The sequence below is a fragment of the Harpia harpyja genome, chromosome 10, assembly GCF_026419915.1.
Source record: "Harpia harpyja isolate bHarHar1 chromosome 10, bHarHar1 primary haplotype, whole genome shotgun sequence".
NCBI lineage: Eukaryota > Metazoa > Chordata > Aves > Accipitriformes > Accipitridae > Harpia > Harpia harpyja.
Genome location: NC_068949.1, coordinates 46,087,967 through 46,107,557, shown reverse-complemented (window position 1 = coordinate 46,107,557; position 19,591 = coordinate 46,087,967). Strand labels below are relative to the sequence as shown.

General features: G+C 39.3%; 1 protein-coding gene across 6 annotated transcripts in view; it reads right to left on the bottom strand.

Moving 5' to 3' along the window:
* Positions 1 to 5,357: 5,357 nt before the first annotated feature.
* The window catches only part of PPP2R2D (protein phosphatase 2 regulatory subunit Bdelta), a 31,524-nt gene continuing 17,290 nt past the window's right edge, over positions 5,358 to 19,591 (bottom strand). For 3 of the 6 annotated variants that reach the window (XM_052798677.1, XM_052798676.1, XM_052798678.1), the window contains 7 exons: positions 17,461 to 17,626; positions 15,639 to 15,751; positions 12,621 to 12,798; positions 11,594 to 11,758; positions 9,955 to 10,124; positions 9,774 to 9,865; positions 5,358 to 7,526 (listed from right to left, as the gene is read on the bottom strand). In XM_052798677.1, the coding sequence (XP_052654637.1) occupies positions 7,247 to 7,526; positions 9,774 to 9,865; positions 9,955 to 10,124; positions 11,594 to 11,758; positions 12,621 to 12,798; positions 15,639 to 15,751; positions 17,461 to 17,626 (1,164 nt within the window). In that variant the 3' untranslated portion in view covers positions 5,358 to 7,246. Of the gene's footprint in view, positions 7,527 to 9,773; positions 9,866 to 9,954; positions 10,125 to 11,593; positions 11,759 to 12,620; positions 12,799 to 13,390; positions 15,601 to 15,638; positions 15,752 to 17,460; positions 17,627 to 19,066; positions 19,165 to 19,591 lie in introns of those variants that run through there. The other 3 variants (XM_052798680.1, XM_052798679.1, XM_052798681.1) reach the window with 3 other exon arrangements.

Below are 19,591 nucleotides of genomic sequence, written 5' to 3'. Positions count from 1 at the left end.
CTGTATATGTAAGCCATGTTACTTATTTGCATATTTATCATTACCAGCACCTTGACAAGTGGTATATCTATTACCTCTCACAGCTGGTGAGAAAACATTTCTAATTTACATTGCTACTTTGCTTTGAAATGAGAAGTAATTTATGTTACAGTGTCCCTTATTATTATTATTCCATCAGCTCCACCATCCCGTGGGATCACGCTCATGGGTATCATGCAGAGGGGTAGATCAGCCTTTACAACGTCGGTCTTGCGCAGTGTGGTACCCTGCCCAGCAGGTCATCGCAGCCCAGAAAACCCCTCACTCGTTGTTGGACGTTCACTAAAATGGCTGTGGTCAAACTGGAGCGAGCGAAAGCAAACAGTGCGAGACAAGAACGGGGAAAAGGAGGGCGGCAGAAAAGTCATCTCAGTCTCTTGTTCCACAGACCTTTGCAGACGGTCAACTTTTTCAGCTTAGGCACAATGAACAAGGGTTTTAGAGGTAGTTACACATTTCATCCTTACTCATTCTTAATTTACATTGGTTTTAATTAGAATTACATGCATAATCATCTCTGAGGATCTGATCCTACATCCTTGATCTTGCAGGGGATGAATATAGTTTCGGCAGCTTTTTCAGAGTGCATGTGCAGGTGCATGATAATTTTCCTAAAGCTATCAAGCAGAAATAGTTTGTCCATTTTCAGTTATCACAGAAAGTTGAAGGTAATAAATATAGATACTTGTTTTGTGGATAATATGGACTGTGATTCTCTATATTTCATCAAGAACGCAGCAGCAAGGTGTACTCAGGGTGCTAACGCTGTACTTGGGTAGTGGAGCACTGACTACACAAGTATCATACAGCCATTAGCACTCTGTTTATCCACATTTCTAGGATCATCATTCAGAAAACCTCACGTTCAACCCACTCTCCACCATATTTCTATGAAATGCCCAAGGTGATGATTACCCATTTCAGAAAAAACAATGTGTGAAACACCTAGAAGAACATCAGACAGTCAACGTCTGTATCAGAGGTTTGTGCTTATGGCAGCAACTTCTTAGGCTGCCCTGATCCAAGCTGAACCACTGTATATGTAATAATTATTTTTAACATGATGGAAAGAAGCAAAGTTAATTAAAAAAAACCCAAACCCTAGTCATCATGGTGCATTTAAACTACTGGACATCATTATCCAATTATTGGTCAAGGCATTCTTACAGAGCTACATCAGTTTTCTGTGGTCAAATGTCAGCCTTTTGCCTTTGTGTCTTCAACATTGATTTCTGTAATAGATGCCTCATACAAATTTCACAGTTATCAATTTTTTAAAACAGCTTTAAAGTGCACAGGCTTTGCTAAAGCCATGGAAGCAGTGAACAACTAGTCCAAAAGAAATACAAATGCTAAAAGAAATGGCCCAGTACTGCCTTAATATGCTAGATATTGACAAAATCTGCACTGAAGACTTCAAGCTGTTTGATCCTCACACTTCATACCAGGGGAAATGGAAAATTCAGTCAATTTTGCAACTAAACTTATTTTCTTTAAAAAAATAAGAGGTCACAGCATAAATAAGTACCATTTTAAGTACAGCACAGTTCCAGTCCAAGGAGCTTTATCTTTTTAGACACACACAAATGAATATAACTCATCATAACTCATTTAACAAACCTCATTCCCAGTCGTGCTTCCAGCTGTGGACCCAAGGTGTCGGCGCAGCTCCCTCCACCTTCCCTGGGGAGGGTCCCCTTTGCCGGGGTCACCCCCCACTGCGGGCAGACCTAGCCCGAAGGACAGACAGGAGAACACCAGCCACAGGCACAGGGTAGGAAGCCCGGGCTGGCACAGCAGAGCTTCAGCAGGGGCACAGGCTTGCAGGAGGCAGCCAGCCCTATTCAAAGCTGAGCTTGTCATGGTCTGTTTGACTGCTTTCAGGCTTAGCAGGCTCATGACAGCAGCAGCCAGCTCAGGGCACACCAAAGGCTTGTGTACTTCTGCACAAGAAATACGGTCAGTGAAACTGTGGTATTAAAAACTTACCAAATATGAAAAGAAAGTCACGAGAGAATTGTTATGGATCCCAGCATTTTCTAGAGTCCCGTGCAAGCTATCACCAAAGGCTCTCAAGGCTTGCAGCAGAAGCCTGTTCTTGCTCCAGAGCAGCAATCAGTTCGTTGCAGTCTTAAAGCATTTTCTCTACCTGGGTTTAAAGCTTTGCATTTCAGCATGCTTTGCTCTACTAGTGGAAAGTAATCCTCAGCAGCAACGAGCAGAGTCAGAGGCCAAGCTGACAGCTCTGGGACACGTGGGATGCATCGCACACACTATTTATAACCGCAAAGGAGGCTGCGAGGAAGGCCAGTGTCTGGGTAAGCTCAACGTACAAGGACCTCCATCAAGAGCCGGCAAAGGTAAAGAGAGAAGCTGAGCTCTAAGACTGAAGCTTTCAAGGATGCTACAACAGAGGGCATTTGCTGCAAAACCCGTTTCTGTTCTCTGCAGACTCCTCACACCCCGCAGTTTGCACGGAGGGGGAGGTTTCCTTCCAGGAGCCACTTATGAACACCGCCCAGAGCGGCACAGACCCCCAGCCCAGGGAGAGCTCCGCAGCGCAAGAGCTGCCTCCTCCCAAGTGTCGCCCCGCAGCCAGACCCCCCCAGGGGACCTTCAGCTGTTCCCCCATTAGCAGCTCAGCCAAACACAGACGCTTGTCTGCTCAAATGAGCCTGTGAAGTTCATACTCATCAAGGCTTAATGTAGCTTCTTACCACCAGTTTTGTAAGCACCACCAGAGTTTGGATCAAATTTGGTGTAAGGCAGGAAAAGACCTTTACATCAAAAGTGAATTAATGGGACACCAACGGCTGCAGCCACCTGCGTGTCCACGTGCTGCCCAGCGCTCAGCATCGACGAAGAGCCGCACGCACATTTGCTCTGAGTTACAGCTCGCTCTTTGGAGCGGCTCGGACACCACGTCACCATCACTCGGACCAGGGAAGAGTCAGGCTTGTTCCTCTTACCCGGCCTGGTGAGCACGGGGCCCTTTCTGCCCATCACAAACCCTGGATGCAAAGAACAGGACAACAAACCCCCAAGTATTTTATCTACAGCTGATGAACAAATATGCATCACGCTGAGCAGATGGAAGACTGGCACTCCCTTTCCCCCTCGCCCCTCCAGCGTAAGCCCCTTGCTGGCTCCCGTGCCGTCTGTGAGGGGAGGGATCCGGCAGCAGCCATCTCACTGTGTTTTAATTCCCTAAACGTTCACCTGAAGTACGTGTTGTGAATTCTGACATCTGGGGTTCCTGCTCCTGGCTGCAGGCTGTCAGCACAGCTGGATACCCGGTGGCTGCTGGGTTATTAATTCCTGCTCACGAGGCAACGCTTGCTTATCTTCCCAGGTCCCATCTGTGGAGATGGGGGATCGTCCCCCGACCCAAACACTGGCCTCCAGAGAGCTGCTGCCAGAGCCACTCCAACAGCCAGGAGCTGGAAACAGTTCGAGAGAGAAAAAAAACCCCAAACCCACCATGCCAGGTCTTATTTGGTGATGCAGGGGTAGTCATGGGCATAGGAAAATATTGCTCACCCCCCTTCTGTAATTCCAGGACTGGGCAGTTCCATGGGAAAGTCCTTGCACGCCTGCCAGGGAGTCTGAAAGGTGACTTCATTTCTAGATACAGCCTTTGGGCAGGGTACGGAACAAAGAACTTTGGTCAAAAGCTCGACAGAAACAGTTTCTCTGACTTTGGAGCCTAAAAATAGTGTTCTAGCACATAACACACGAAAGGCCAGATTAGTCTGGAGGATGGCCACCTCACAGGAGAGATCACAGACCGCAGGGAACCATGCCCTGTGTAGCTCACAGTCACGAACGTCCCTGTTCTCCAACCGCGGGGAGGGAGCCTGGGCGAGGGCTGGAGAGCTCCCTCACCCCCTCCTGATTTCCTCACCCCGGGAAATTAGAAGGACAAATTAAGTGCCTGAACTCTAAGGAAGCACATTTTATTTCATCAGGTTGTAAAATGTGTTTCAGCTGTCCTTCAGCCACGCGCAGCACCCCTTACCACCCTCAGTCCCGGCACATCAACAGGGGCAGGGGCAGGAGCTGATCCCTGGACGCGCTGATTCCAGGTCCTGCTTTTCAGAAACCGCTGTGCATCAGCACCGAAGCCCCCAGGGCTGTATTTATACACCCCCCCACATTTCTTACTTTACTTCACCTTCCCGACATGTTTTTTCTGGAGTCACTCGGCATTTCCATGAGGAAGTCTGACTCTTTCAATCTGTGTGTGTTTGTGCTCAGTGTAAAATGACAATGGAATTCAGAGTTTAATCTTAAATCCCATTCCTGCAATTTCCAAACCCATCCCCAAGAGGAAGCAGCAGACCTTTGAGAGGGTGGTTCATCTTCTCCCAACACTTTTTCATCCTGTAACCGGTGATTAGTTACCACAGATGCCCACTTTCTGCTCACTAAACAACAACTACGCTGATTTAAAACACATGCACAAGCTTTGTGAAGCGCGGATTACGTACAAAACTCTCCCTCAGGTTTACAGAAACTGCCTCCGATACGCAGTGCTCGCTTCAGCCCTAGTTAACGGAGCATTAAGGATTCATCGTACCAAAGAAGTGACTTTAAAAACACATTTCAAAAAATCTTACCTCTAATTTCTAGTACAGACAACTTCTGCTCTCCTCAGTTACTTCCTCAAAAACAGCTGAGGCCTGCAGTTACCTTGCTGCTAGGAAATACTTGCAGAACAGGGGATCTGTGTGTTGTACATAGCTCACAGCCTGTCAGAAGGCGCCCGTAGGCGTTTTTCACATGTGGAAGCCCCGCGCTGCATCTCTAACACAAGATCCCTGCCACGCGTTACCGACAAGATGCTCCATCTCCTGGAAGTCAACCGTTCGGGGTATTGCATGTGCGAGTAGCGCAATGCTCTTGAACTGGTCCCAGAAGTCAAGGGTGGTTTGGGGCAAGTATCTGAAAAAACAGTAATTTTATCGAATTGACAATAAAATCTGGGTTTAGATAAAATGAAATGATAAAAATTTCATGAATCATCAAAAACTATTTAATTGAAAGTGGTACAAGCAAATCATGTTTTATATAATAGAAGATTTCATCATATCCTTTTTCTTTTTACTCATATTCCACTTACATTTGCTGAAAAAATAGATCAAAAATAGACAGCACTAATATATTCACTGAATATGAACAGACAACTTTCTGAGTTAGAGGTATGACCATTCAAAAATTAATCATTTAAAATGGAAATACAAACAATCTTCAGGTTGGCTCATTTGGCCAATTACCTAACAAACGGAAGAAAAAGTTGTCAAAATACACAGAGCAAGTCCAGGTAAACATTTAAAATTTATTAAACTTTTTGGTCAAAATAATTGAACAAGTATGTACAATCCCATTGTATTAGCTCTATTATGTATTTTAGGAACAAGGTCAAATCTAACGCTTTAGTGACCCAGAAGTTCCACATTTCAAGATTTTCAAATAGTGTCACAACCAATATACAGTATAAGTTTTTTTTTTTTTTAATTTAAACTTTATTTGTAGAACCTCAAAGTTAGTTGTACTTACTAGCTTACCGTGAACAAGAGTGGCACTCTATGGACATTGATCGGGAGGGTAAGAACAGAGACATTTTGCTCTTACATATGCAGATCTGATTCCATAATCATAATACACCTTCATTTTAAGAAAAATGGAGTGTAAACCACACTTCTGTATTGCCTCTGGGAAGCTCAGGGGATCTTGTTTTTCAGCAAGAATTTCTAATTTGCAGGCACATTTCATAGAGTGTAACGTCTAGCTACTTGATGCTACTAAAATGTGCTGCAACAGCTTCAGGAACAGTTTCTCACCCAGGCTAGTCTAGGGTGAAGAGAAGGTTGATGCATTTTAGGCCTCTTTGGGGGGGGGGGGGGGGGGGGGGGGGAAGTACCTAAGGCTTAAAAAAAAAAAAAAAAAAAAAAGTTAGCAAGAACAGAGTTACAACAACCGCAGTTAACACCAGCTCATGGCCTCAGTGTTTTCTGACATCTTGGTGTTAAAGTCAGAACGTGCCCAAGTCTATTAAGCTGCGTTGCTGCTTGGCATAATCAAGAAAGGTGTTTGGTTTTTTTTGCTGGCTTGAACTGCAATCTGAAATACAATATATTATGCCAAATATTTAAAATAAACTATATCTTCATGACAAATACTAAAAAGGTTAAAAAACATAATGCACGTAAGGTATGTCTCTATCTAACATTGAGAGGCATCAGATAAACTGAATTTTTATCTTCAAAGAAGAAAATCTGTTCAGTGTTTTGTTTTCCCTTCTGTGCAAGGTGGTCACTTTCTATTAAGGCTGTGGATGTCTTTATACTAACCTTTTCAATCTCCTACTTGGTACACAGATAGTGTTACAAGAAAACCAGTGCAACTTAAACTAAATGACAATTTCATGGAAACTCTAAATTTAGAATTTGAAATACTACACAAAAAAGTTTGTATTAGTCTGCCAAAAATCAATGTTTTGGGGCAAACATTGTCAAATCTGCCCATCAGGATTATTTTGCACAATCTCAGTACATGCAATAAAAAAATAAAAAGACTGAATACATACCTTCAGATTTAAAAACAGTTTTTATAGTTTGTTATTTTATTAAGTGGTTTACACCAGAAGGTGTGGTTATAGATACAGTTGGTGAGTAAATATTCATGGAAACCTGTCTACGAACCCAACTCAAGACCTACCTAAGTGCTCAAAGGTAAAAACACCTAAGCCTAGATACAGGCCAGAGGAGGAATGTTTACAGGCATTAAGCACAATATATGTTTTGAAAGGCCCAAATATTACAGCAGAGAAAGAGCGCGAGAGATAGAAATTACATTTTTATGACAATTTTTCTTCTTGGGTGTTAAATTTTTGGTCTATAAACTGGAAAGGAAGGCTCAGACTTAAATAAATACATTTGTTTTGAGTATTGGCCTTTTGAGCACTGTCCATCAATTCTGCCTCTAGAGGGTTTCTCCCAGAAAATTGCGACTGACGTTCCCTACCCCCACCGAAGGCAGAACTACACCATGAACTCAAAAACCAGGCCAGATCCTTTCCTTTATCTAAAGGGAAGTAAGTGCATCAATGTTCTTCACTGGTAGGACAACAAGGCCTTCTCTTTTACAGATAAACAAATGAGCTTAACTATGCAAGACGACGACTCTGTCCTCAAGTAAGTCATCTTTAGTTAATTTTGTCCTGGAATATATACAAATTATTGGTGGCAGCTACAGCAATGATGTTCTCCATGGGATGCCATGCTGTATGAAGAATCTTCTTGTTGAAGTCCAGACTGTCAACGCTTATTTCATCCTTCTTTCTTTTGCCACCTGTACACACTTTACGTGGCTTTAAGATGGCACGAGGTTTGCTGCTCTCCCTGGATGCTTCTAGAGTGATGTCCCGTCGCGTGTTTCGGTCAAACATTCTAAAGAAGTTGTTGTAAGATCCAGTCATGATAGCACTGTTTAAAAGCAGAAGAAAGGCAAATCTTACTAGGTTTCCAGAAATAGTATTCAACCCCCACCTTATCCCTCTTACGCACAAGCTGACTATCAGACCAACTTCACGACCAGTATGTGGCATTACACTCTCTTCCTCTCTGATGTATACCTTTGCTCAATTCTGTTCGGACTTCAGCACTGCTTCCACTCCACCACTTTCTCTTCCCCTGGTTCCCACCTCCTGCCACCAGCACTCAGCAGCAGTCTTATGCTTTGTTCATCTTAATGTGAGCAAAGCGGGTTTTCCCGTTGCTACTCTATCCTTCTATCCTGCGGCAACAAAAGTCATGGTGGAAGCAAAGCCATTGTAAACTGCTTCATTACCACAAATGAAAGTGCCCTCCTTTGCCCTGTGCACGTGTTGACCATGAGCATGCCAATGGATTAATTACAAAAATTTGTCTTGAATCAGTAAAAGCAGCCCCTTGTGCAAATGTCTGATGCAGCCCTGCAGAAACAATTCAGAGTTTCTGCACAGTATCAAATTTGCTTTTGAACAAGGCAGAGAAAAATTTGCATCTGAAAATGCTTTCATGTATCCAACTTCCAAAGAACAGCTTGTTTGTAGCTCTCAAAAAATATGCCTGAAATTGAGGCCGAATTGGTCATTATTTTCTGTATTGAACACTTATCTCTACCACTTGAAACTGAAAAGCCACTTCCCACAAGGCAGAAGTCCCACAGATTGTTAAAATTGCAGGCACCTCACCCTTGTCGTCTTATTTGCTGATACGCATTGTCTTTGTGGCATTAAAAAATTAATGACTAGGAGGAGAATGAGATACTATTACCACAACATATACCACTCAGATTGTCCTAGGAAATGCACTGAGTGAAATATTTTTTTCTTTTTCAAAGGGAGGTGACCATCACAACTTCCATGACAACTTATGTTCTTATAATATGTTCAAATGAGATGACCTTGCTTTGACCATTTCTCCCTCCCCGCCCCATCCTCCAAAAAAGACTTACTGGGGTTGCTTGAAAAGAAAAAAAAAACAAACCACATAGAAATAAGGGTCAGTTTCTTTGCATTTTAGCTTAGTGAAAAACATACACCACTTCTTTTATGCATTTTATGTTAGATACTGTAAATATTGCTAGCAATTTTTTTTTGTAGACTGACTGACACAGTATTTCTCCCCTCAATAACTCAAAGCCAACTGCAACCTCAGCCACTTGCAACCTGGTATTTAGAGTAACCAATTTTCTTTAATATTGTTCACTTAAATTAGTATGCAAGTGGCATGTAGCAGTACTTGCAATCTCAACTATCATTGCAATAGCAATGTAGGTAGGTTTCACTTCCTTTGCTGACTTCTGTGCACAGCTTATGAGATTTGACTTCCCTGATCACTGTCCCCATCTAAACTATGTGATGGATCTTTTCTTCTTCCAATATTTGATAGACTTAGGCCAAAGCTTGTTTCACAGGCTGATCCTGTTACCATCACATCAAAACTGATACCTTTTCATTGAACAGTTTGCAAGCATTTGGTAGCAGACAAGTCACTGTTTTAGGTATTTCAGATATCTTCACAAACCTTCCACAAAAAAAATAAGAATCCCCAAGGCAAGCCAAGACAAAGCATGCAGATATAAGATCCAGATCTGCCACAATCTTATCCATGGTTTCTGAAAGCATTTTAACAGGTAGCTAATATTACCATCGCTAGTGACAGGAAACATACACCATTTGTGCCAATATATGTAGCTTTGCTATCTAATTATAATGCTTGACAACCTGGAGGCAAGACATATTTCTACTGTTTGCAACAAATATGAGTGATTATCTAACACAGTTTTATCTTCTTTAGCCTACAGAAAACATGGAAAGAAGATTCAATTTACAAGACACAATGCATGTTCTTATATACACTTTAAAAATGAAACTGAGTCACATTTTCATGGCTTGAAATGGCCAGTCTTGACTATATAAAACTTCAACAACAATTCATATTAGAAGCAAACTGACACACAAAAGCATATTCCACTTCTGCAACTGGAGGGTGGAGGATTGAAGAATGAAGTCTTCTTTTTTCAAAAAAACCAAACACACATACAAAACCCCCCCAACAAACCCAGTTGATTTGAATGCAGCTAATTACATCCTTAAAGTTAAGTACCACTTATGGCTTTCAAGACTGGAAACCAAATTCTTAATGCTGAAGGAAAAACAAAAAAACAAACCAAACCCTCCAACTTACCTATCAGAACCATTCCAGCAGCATTCAAATTTGTCAAAGATGCAGTCATTTTCATAAAGGGAACAAAGCTTGCTTCGAAGATACTCATGAACCTGTTTGGAACATTTAAATTGGTATTAGATATAAAGAAAAAGAAGAAAAGGGGAAAGGAGGGATATTTAAGAAAACTTGAACACCATACTTGATATGTCTCTACAGGCCTGTTTTCCATATTGAGATCCCACACTTTAACAGAAAGGTAGTCTCTTGTCATCATGTATCGACCACTGTGACTGAATTTTACATCAGATATCGATGATATTATTTCTGAAAAAAACGATCTGCTGCTAGGATCTTCAGGTTCTTCAAAAACTGTAGATAGAAGACACAATTACAAATGAAACCAACACCAAGTTTTACAGCTTTGAACAGTTTTCGATACTTGGAAAGTTTTAAATCAATATACTAGTTTCTTTTTAAAGAAAGTTGCTCTTAAATACTTTTTAGAAATAATCTCTTTTTAAACAATTTTATGCTCTTAGGCATCTAGCAATCTGATGACTATCGCCAACAGTCTCAGCCAGAGCATAGCATCAGCAAACTACAATTCACAGGTCTTAGGGATGAATCAGAGAAAAAAAGCTAAAAAACAACCCATGGGTATGGTAAACATTGCAACTGATCTACAAATCATGTTGAACAAGAGCAGATGAAAACATCAACATCCCAAACACAGTATCTTAATGCATGACCCAGGCATTTTGACACTACCGTACAACATAATTTTCTTTAGATCTGAACAAAAGTTGTACAACACAACCTGCTGAAATGAAGTATTAGTATCTACACTTGAAATGCAATTTGTATGGTTTTAGAAAGCAGATAAAGAAATGCATTATTTAAATTGAAGAGTCAATCTTTGAAATCAATGTTTCATGACACAAGCTACCCAGAACTATTTATTTCATTTTTGAATAGACCCCTTTTAACAGGATGTTATTCAGTCACAAGCAGTTAAAAAATAAAGTGCTTCTAAGTAATCTAATGCAACACTAAGTCAAATAGATGAAGCGGCTTAGCATTCTACATTTCCCATTGCACAAATATTTCCTTCCACCAACAAGAAAACCTTATCTGCACTATAGAAAGCTTACCTGCAAATATCAGTATGGTATATCACCCCACAGGGCTAGTAATACTAATAAACTATTAGTTTATTAGTAATAGCGAACAAGAAACAAGAGGCTGTGTGCAAGGCACAGGCAGTTATCCTTATGACTTCAACAGAAAAGCTTTCCTCACCTATGTAAGTTTACGTGGCTCAGCAGACCAACGAGCATTCACCTTTCACCCCTGCAAACTCGCTTCAAACGCAGCGCATATTCTTAAGAATTAATTCTATCCTAGGAACTGCAAATGGTCACGAAGTAAATGGATTCTGGCAGCATCAGCCCAGTTTCTAACGCACAAAGGTGAATAAACTGCCCTAAACTGGCATTTGATAAGCAGATACCTTTGAGAAGCACCAAGACTGAGTCTGGACAGAAGACAGGTCTCACTGGTGCCAAAAGCACTTGTTCCCATCAGTTTATGATGCATAAATGGGTAAACAGGAGCAGAGTCAGATCGTCAATTGTCTCATGCTACACTTCTGCTTGTTGAGGGCCTAGAACAAGACAATTAAAATGTTCCATTCTACAAAACTACCACCCCTTACCTTGTATGCTCTTTACCAATAAGCAGAACTTGGTATGTTTATTTATAAGCAGAACACCTATACACTCTATCTTGCATGAAAACAAAGCAAGAAACCCATAAACCAAAGACGCGTCCTAACTTACATTTTGAATGCCTATCACAGAGGGCTGAAGAACGCATGTCACAGAGTCGAATAGTTCCTTTGCTACTACTATAGACAAACACGTTACAGTGATGAGGGTGGAACTCTGCAGCAGTAATCACTTCTGTCAGCTCCTCCATGTTAGCAGGCTTAATATCTACAATATCTGGGAAGGTTTTTGTAAAGGCATGTAACATTTCACATTCAAATCACTTCTAGCAGATAATTATTGAAAAATGTTAAAAACACCATGTAGAAAACTAGGGCAAGATCTTAATTTCCACTGTGTGCAATCTACACAAACTAAAGTGACCTGAGTAGATTAAAAAAAAACCAATAATTTTTACAGATCAACTTTAACAGATGCTAGAGATAATTTCAGACTCCTCTCAAGCCTCCTTCTTAATGCTTCCTACTGAACTCTGAATATACTTCATCTATTTACCTAAGCTTTAGAAAACTTGCATATCTCCTATTTAATATTCAGTATTTCTGCAACTTTTATTTTACTGCAGATTTGCCAATGTAGGACATACTACTAGTTTTGGATACACAGGCTTGCAAAAAGATTTGAAAATTATTTCTGCAGTTAATGATATCATTTGACATTAAAAAAATGGACATTTCTTTTCTTTAAGAGACGCATCACTTAGGCAGTTAAGAGACCTTAAACTTTGGAAAGAAGTATCTACAGTAACAAGGGATCTACTTTTCAAATTTTTCAACTCTTATTTAAGTTGACTGAACTCCACAAATAAAGGATGCTCCCCAAATTCCTCAATTTCTCTTTAGAAATCAAACTATCTATATTTCTACTGGCAGTTTTCCATTGAAAGAATGCTTGCCCTCAAGAATGAATGAGAGCATCCTAAGGCCTGCTTTCACTGTATTAAACCTCCAGATTTTAAAATCCTGTATTTTAATCCCTAGATTTAAACACCTACTCTAATTAGTAAAACTAAAGTGATTCTCTTAAGCATACACAACTGGATGTGCCCCAGTGTTCACAGAGAACAAAAAAAGGATACTAAAACTTCTATCTGTGATTTCTAAATGCCATAGGTTAATTCTTAGGTCATCTGCAGAAAGGTATGTTTCATGATCACTATTTACTGAAATAGAGTTTATGTGATAAGTATGTGCATTTGCAAATATCCTTCTGGGACTTGCTTCTACCATTAGGTCCATGGGTTTCAATATTGGCACCTGAAACATGAAAACAAACAGTCAATTTTGGCATAAAACTGATTTCTGATTCAGAAGATATTAATTAATTGCACACCACAAATTTCTGTTTTGATTTAGTGACTGAACATTTTCAAAACCACTGAGCAAGAAAAGTAATAAAATAGCCTATGAATGCTGAGTTTGCATACTACCAACACAAAACCTCAGACACTGACTTCTGCAGAAGTTACCTGTCAAATACAGCAGTTTTGTACTTCATCCAACACAAAAATGGTGTATGTTTATAACAATATTTGAAGATTACATTAATTTGAAACAAACACTTAAAAATGACCCCCATATCTGAGAGGGGTGCTTGTGAAATTGGCAAGAACAGTTTGCAAAGAAAACCTCCCATTTGTTTAACTGAACACTCAGTACGATTTTAGGAACACATGGATGCCCTGTTTCCACAACTAGCTGATCTAAAGGGTGACATGGTTTGTCAGGGTCAAGTGGACTAAGCTTCCCTCTAGCTCCTTCTCACTGACCAGCAAGTGAATAGTTTAAGGTTGCCCAAGGACGTCCTACGCTGTTCCAGTACATACAATTCAACACAACACTAACTTACATTATCCAACCAAGAAAAAAGTTATGACAGTGTCCAAGATAATCTGTCTTCCTGGAACAAGAAACAAATTAATCCAAGAGCTCTGTAATTGCTCTCACCATGTTTGTATCTCACAGTCTGTTTACATCAAACTGTAATGATTAAAATTAATCTATTACCTTTTATTAGGCAATTTTCCTATCTTACCACATGAGTGTTCCTAGCCTGGCTGTGAAATAAAAAATACATTGATGTGAATTATCATGTATGGTACTTAGAAATGCCATGCTCACTATGCAAAGGGATGCAGCTCTGAAGTGCTGCTTCTCCTCCATGTCTACTCCTTTATAAACAAATGGGGATTCTATTTCTGTAACAAAATATGCAAACAAAACCCATAAAAGCCCAAGGTACACACACTCTAGATCTCTAAAACCTGATCATTTTAACATATGGAGGTAACTCTAGGCAAGTTTTTTTCCCCTTCTGCCAACTGTTCCTCAGACTTGGTTCATTCCATCATCTCTTCTTGTAAGATGTAGTGCCTAGCAAGCTCTGCAGCTCAGCCCAACCTTCCTTTCCCAGAAAAGCAGCAAATTTAGAAGACTAACTTTTAAGAGAGAGGTTCTTGCTTTTTGTTGCTTCCCCCCATTCAGCTTGACAATTCCTAAATATATTACAGCGTTTAAAGAAGATGCTAATGTACTCCTTTAGTGATACAGCCCATACCTTGTAAAACCATTAGGCCGTATTCTGGACTCTCCATGTTCCCAGATGGGTAGTCTACTGCTACATAAGGGCAAGGTTGTAGAACCCAAAATTTCATCTGTACCTACTTCCAGCCACTGGGCTAAGGCATTGTATCATAATTCACTTCCTTGGTTTTAGATATTTTCACTAGAATACTCAATCAGATCTTGGTTCCCATATGCTGAATAGAAAGACACTTTGCAGAGGAAGTGGCTATCCTTTCCCAACATGATTATGCATTAGGCTTATGTATACCTAAAGCTTCAGTTCAATATTCAATTTAAGCAAAAGCAAGGCAAAAAAACCCAACAAAAACCCACAACTGTATAGTCCCTAAAAGTGTCAGGAGTGGCATTGGCTTTGAAAGTAGTGAGAGCCTCAGTTTGATTCCTATTTATGGTAACAACAACAACATAAAAAAACCCCAAGAAAAACCCCAGCCCCACATGATTTCATTTCTTGAGCTCCTGCTTTAAATGATCCCATGTTTGGAGCACTAACCCTACCACTACATCCCTACGCAAGTGGAAAAATGTCAAGACTATTCAAGTATATATCAGGTTTTCCAAATGCTCAGAATTTGCCTCTAACAAAACCACCTTCTACTTAGAATAACCATAGAATAACCAGCACCTTGTTTAAATTTTTTAGTCTTGCTCTTAGAAAAAAGGCCAAACAAGTTAAATAAATATGAGCAATATTGAGGGAAAAAAAATAATTATCGATACAAAGCCAAATTCTTCCTAAATTCACAATGGCATGTGCTTTAAGCCAAACAGAAGGACCCTACCTGCCAGTTTCACAAAGCAGCACTCAGGGAGGATATAAAGGTTAATCTGGGCACCTACTACTCCTTACTAGTGACTGACACAGACACTACAGCATTATCCTCTACTGACTAGTCACAGCCAGGAAGAGAAGTCAGTATGTCATGGGTCTCTGAAATAAATGTGTTCCCTGCACTTTTCTTCATGTTGCATGAAGACATTAGACTATTTTAAGAACACAGCAGGATGAGTCCATGCTTCTATGAATTAAGTATAGACTAGTGCAGCTCCAGCCAGAGATACTCCAAAATGCTGTATTGTCAGGCTTGAATAACAACATTTTGTTACATTTTATTGCTGTCAATAATCAGTGTATCTTATTCTACAATTTGAATATACTGAGGTGGATGAAGACTGTCTCTAACAAAAAATTTTAAAAAAGTTTAAATTTCAAATCCATTTTAAATATGCTAAGATATTCCAAGAAAAAAAAAATTAAAATCAACAAACTATTGGGAAGCTAATATGATAATATAATCATGAAAGTTTGCCTCAAGTTTTCCAGAGGAACCTTATTTAATAGTATATAGATATGTAATGATGTGTCTCCTTTTTTTTTTTTTTTATAAGATTTCAATGACCTTGACCAAAACATCATTTTTAATCTACACATTTCAGTTGACAACTTTGGTAGTACAAAGGTAGAGAAGTACATGCAAAAAGATATTTGAAGTCAAAGAGCAGAAACATACCCGTAGTGCTGTGATTCTGAAAGGATCCCTAAGTCTTCCATCTTCATCTTTTAAATTATAACCTTCGGCTCTTTTATCCCTTTCACTTATTTTCCATAATTTAATAGTTTTATCTAAAACCAAAAATTCACATGCTTGAGAATGAATTAAATTCAAAATAAGATCACTAAATAATGGAGTCAGCAGAGTGGATATTATTTATCTATCTAGGTTTCCGCTACTTGCAACAGAAAGGATCCTGATGGAGTCCTTTAAACAACAACGTAATAGGGAGTACAGCCCTCCCTACATATCCTTTAAGTACTTTGCCTTCAGCTATATTTTTTAGGAGAATTGATATGTGAAAAACAAACAAACAAAATATACCAGCCACATGCACTTGGAGGGTGCAGATGGGAAATACATCAAAATATCAGTAAATGGAGAGGAAAAAAAGATGGATTCCATTTTAACTCCAATGTAACGTTCAGTTTGAATAAAAGACAAGTTTCTGCCTGAACGGTAAGGCCCTATGCCTACCATTCACCAAAATGACCCTTCACAAGGGAAGTTTCACACACCAATTACCAAAATTCACCAGTAAGCCCTGTATGACTATCTAAATTATTTTTAACAGAGAAATGCTAGGGAAAAAACCCCAACAAACCCATGAATTACATATACTAACTACCTTAAGGAAATCCAAGTTTATCCCAGGTGTATGCTAAGAGACAGCCAAGGGTGGTAAGTTAGAACAGGACTTGCCCCCGTATTTTAGGGCTCCACATCCAAAGCCACGTACTTCCCAGGTCTTACTAGGGGGAGTCTTTCCAAGTGCAGAAAGTCAGTATACACCAAGAGTGAGATCCTTAGCTAATTGGAAACAAACCTCTCCTCCCCAAACTAAGCATTTAAGATGACATGGTTTAAAGACTGCTTTAAGTTTAGTAAGACTTGTATCAAAGTAAGATTATTGTAATTTCAAAGTCCAGTAGACAGAAGTCATTCCTGCTTTTAAAATTTTGTATAGCAGGTAGGATATCAGCCCTTATATAAAGTCATTTAAGGACAAGGCAAAAAGCGATCCAAACTGTTAGGAACAAGTGTATTCCTCTGACAATAAGAGCAAGTTTTTCCATGCACTGTTCTACATTTATATTTACAGCTTGCTCCACGATGCATCAAAATGAAACAGACCTAATAGCTAATAACCACTACTAAAAAACTGGAAGAAATTAAAAATAAGTGCATAAAACCTTGTAATTTCCAACTTGTAATTTTTGCACTGCTTTTATGTATTCTAAGGTACACAGTGAAAATGGTATAAAAATATTCCTCCTAGATGACTGTTGTCTTTTAAACAGTTGCTTTGCAAAACACACATGATGTTTTAGTATTGGAAAAGCAAAAAGAGCATTGTAACCACAGTGTTTCAATTTCAAATGTTTTTATTAAAAATTCATCTGGGATCACAAAAAATTTAAAATTTCAAAATTAGGATGATCAAATCAAATTCAGACTTTTGCTACAGTTCAGCATACTGGGAACTAGTTTATACAAAAACTATAAAACAGAGTGACAGGGTATGTAAACTGATAGCATGGTCAGTATACCCACAGAACACAGCTCTAACTATGCCTATTCTGTCACTGCTTCATTATTTTCACATTCAAAAATCAGTAATTTACAAAGTATTACAATCAAAACACATTTTGCATATAATTGGAGAAGACATTAAAACAACCCCAAAACACTCCAGAAAAAAAACCCACAAGTGGATCACAGGTGAGATAATATTCAAATGACATAAAAAGTTATTTTTACAAAAATAAAGTGTCCTTACCATTTGTAGACAGCAGGAAGTGAGCAGCATTCTGTTGCGGTAACCACCTAATTTTATTAATTTTTTCCTCAATTTCTAGACTTTTCAAGTAGTCAAACTCAGGTTCATGACTCTGAAAGGTACTGTAAACATTATATTCTCCCCTAGAATGAGGACGGCTTTTATTCTGCAAGGAAACATAGTATTTCTTAAAGCTGATATTACTTGGCTCATTAGGAATTGTACATACAAACTAATGACCAGAAATTGTCAATTAGAAAGTAAACTTTTTACAACAGATCTTGATGAATTTTACATTTTTACTCTATGATACTGTACCTAGTTTAGCATCAATACAGTGCACACAGACTTCCTTTTTAAAAACGTATCTTTATATATTGACATGTGTGTACTCATAAAACATAGCATATCAAAGCACTTTAAAGAGGCACGCTGCCCGCAAAGGAGTTCCTGTGTTTGCTTGGAAGAGTTCCAAGCTACGCTACCTCTCCCAAGCGGTTTCAACAGAATCGGAGCAGAGAAGTTAGCTATGTCTTAAATCCTAAACCACCAATTCCATGTAATTAGTTTCTGCACTTCACCTAATCTCCTTTTCCGCCCTTTTCCAAAACTCACTCCTCTAATCACCACCATATGGACATAGTGCAGGGTTTCCGGACTAGGAAATAAATGTTAAAGGACATAGGACATGGAGTAATTAAATATGTTTTTTAGAAAAACATGATTGCACAAAGTCATTCTGCTGAAGGCACAGCAAGATCAAGTATGACCATTAGATCTAGCTCTTCTCCTACTCATTTTAAAACATGCTGTGTCCAGAAGTGGTATCAAGACTTATAATTAAGCTTTGACAACTTTTTTTATTATAAAAACTTGAAGGCTGGAATTACCACATTTTCATCTAAGCTGTTCTATAGTGCTCATCATGATGTACCAAAGACTATTACAAATACACCAACAACTTTTCCCCTCACAGAACTAGAAGACTGCTTTGTATTATCCTCATTTGGTAGGTGGCGGCAGCAAGGAACAGATATCAAAGTCACAAGTATCCACAGATTTGCAATATCAGATTTGAGCCAAGTAGTCACCAGGCTTTTCAAATAAGTTAATGTTAGATAGTAATTCATGTTTGGAGAACAGCCCCACTTGTAGAGCTGCAGTGCCCAGAACTTCTGAAAAAAACCCAACACAACCCCCCCCCAAACACAATCGAAAATCACTCACTTGAAAAGCAGCAAATCCCTCACTTGCAAAGGTAGGCAAGAATCAGTGCAGGAAAAGCCTACCCTGCACACTAATTGACAGCACGTTACTGTGGAAGAAACAGTAGTGACTCACATCATTGAAGACTACTAGGCCAACATAAGGCTGCAAAGGCAACCTTTGCTCTGACACTTCCTTACGCTTCCACGCTTGACTTGGCAACTTTGATAACGTCATTTCAGCTAGGTTTTTTTTTCCTGCAATGTCTCAAAAGTATGGAGTTTTAGTTAATTCTGAGACTTTACATTATTTTACCCCCTACTTGTCATTTAACTTTTAAGCATTTTGGACAGGATCCTCTCAACAAACACTATTCAGTATAGTTATCTACATTACTTACCTAGCCACACACATTTTGAGCAAGCTGCCTTTTCTGGCACTAGGCAGTGGTCTCACTCTTTACTCACACATTTGGTTGGAATAATCAGCTGTTTGGAACTGAAATAATGTCATATGAGTTCAGGGCATGATGCACAACATTTCAGCCCGCCTTCCCAAATGAAAGTATATGGGAAATTTTATAACTATCCTAAGTTGTTATTAATGTAGTTAACCTAGTCTAAAATCCAGACTGTTAAAAATATTTGTTGTAAGATTTTATTAAGGTTCCAGTATTATATACTTTAGACTTTTTCCTCCACTCCAGAAATTCTGCAGTTTTGCACATGACAAGAGAAATGACCCTTGTACCCAACTCTTCCCTACAGTCTGCATGTGCTCCCAAGAAGACAGTTGAATATTCCTGTGTGAATAGTCTGACTTGTTTGGGTTTTGGTTTTTTGGGTGGTTTGTTTTTGTTTTTTTTTTTTTTTTTTTTTTTTTACACTGCGAGGAAATGATGTGACAGCTGGGTTTTGACTTACAG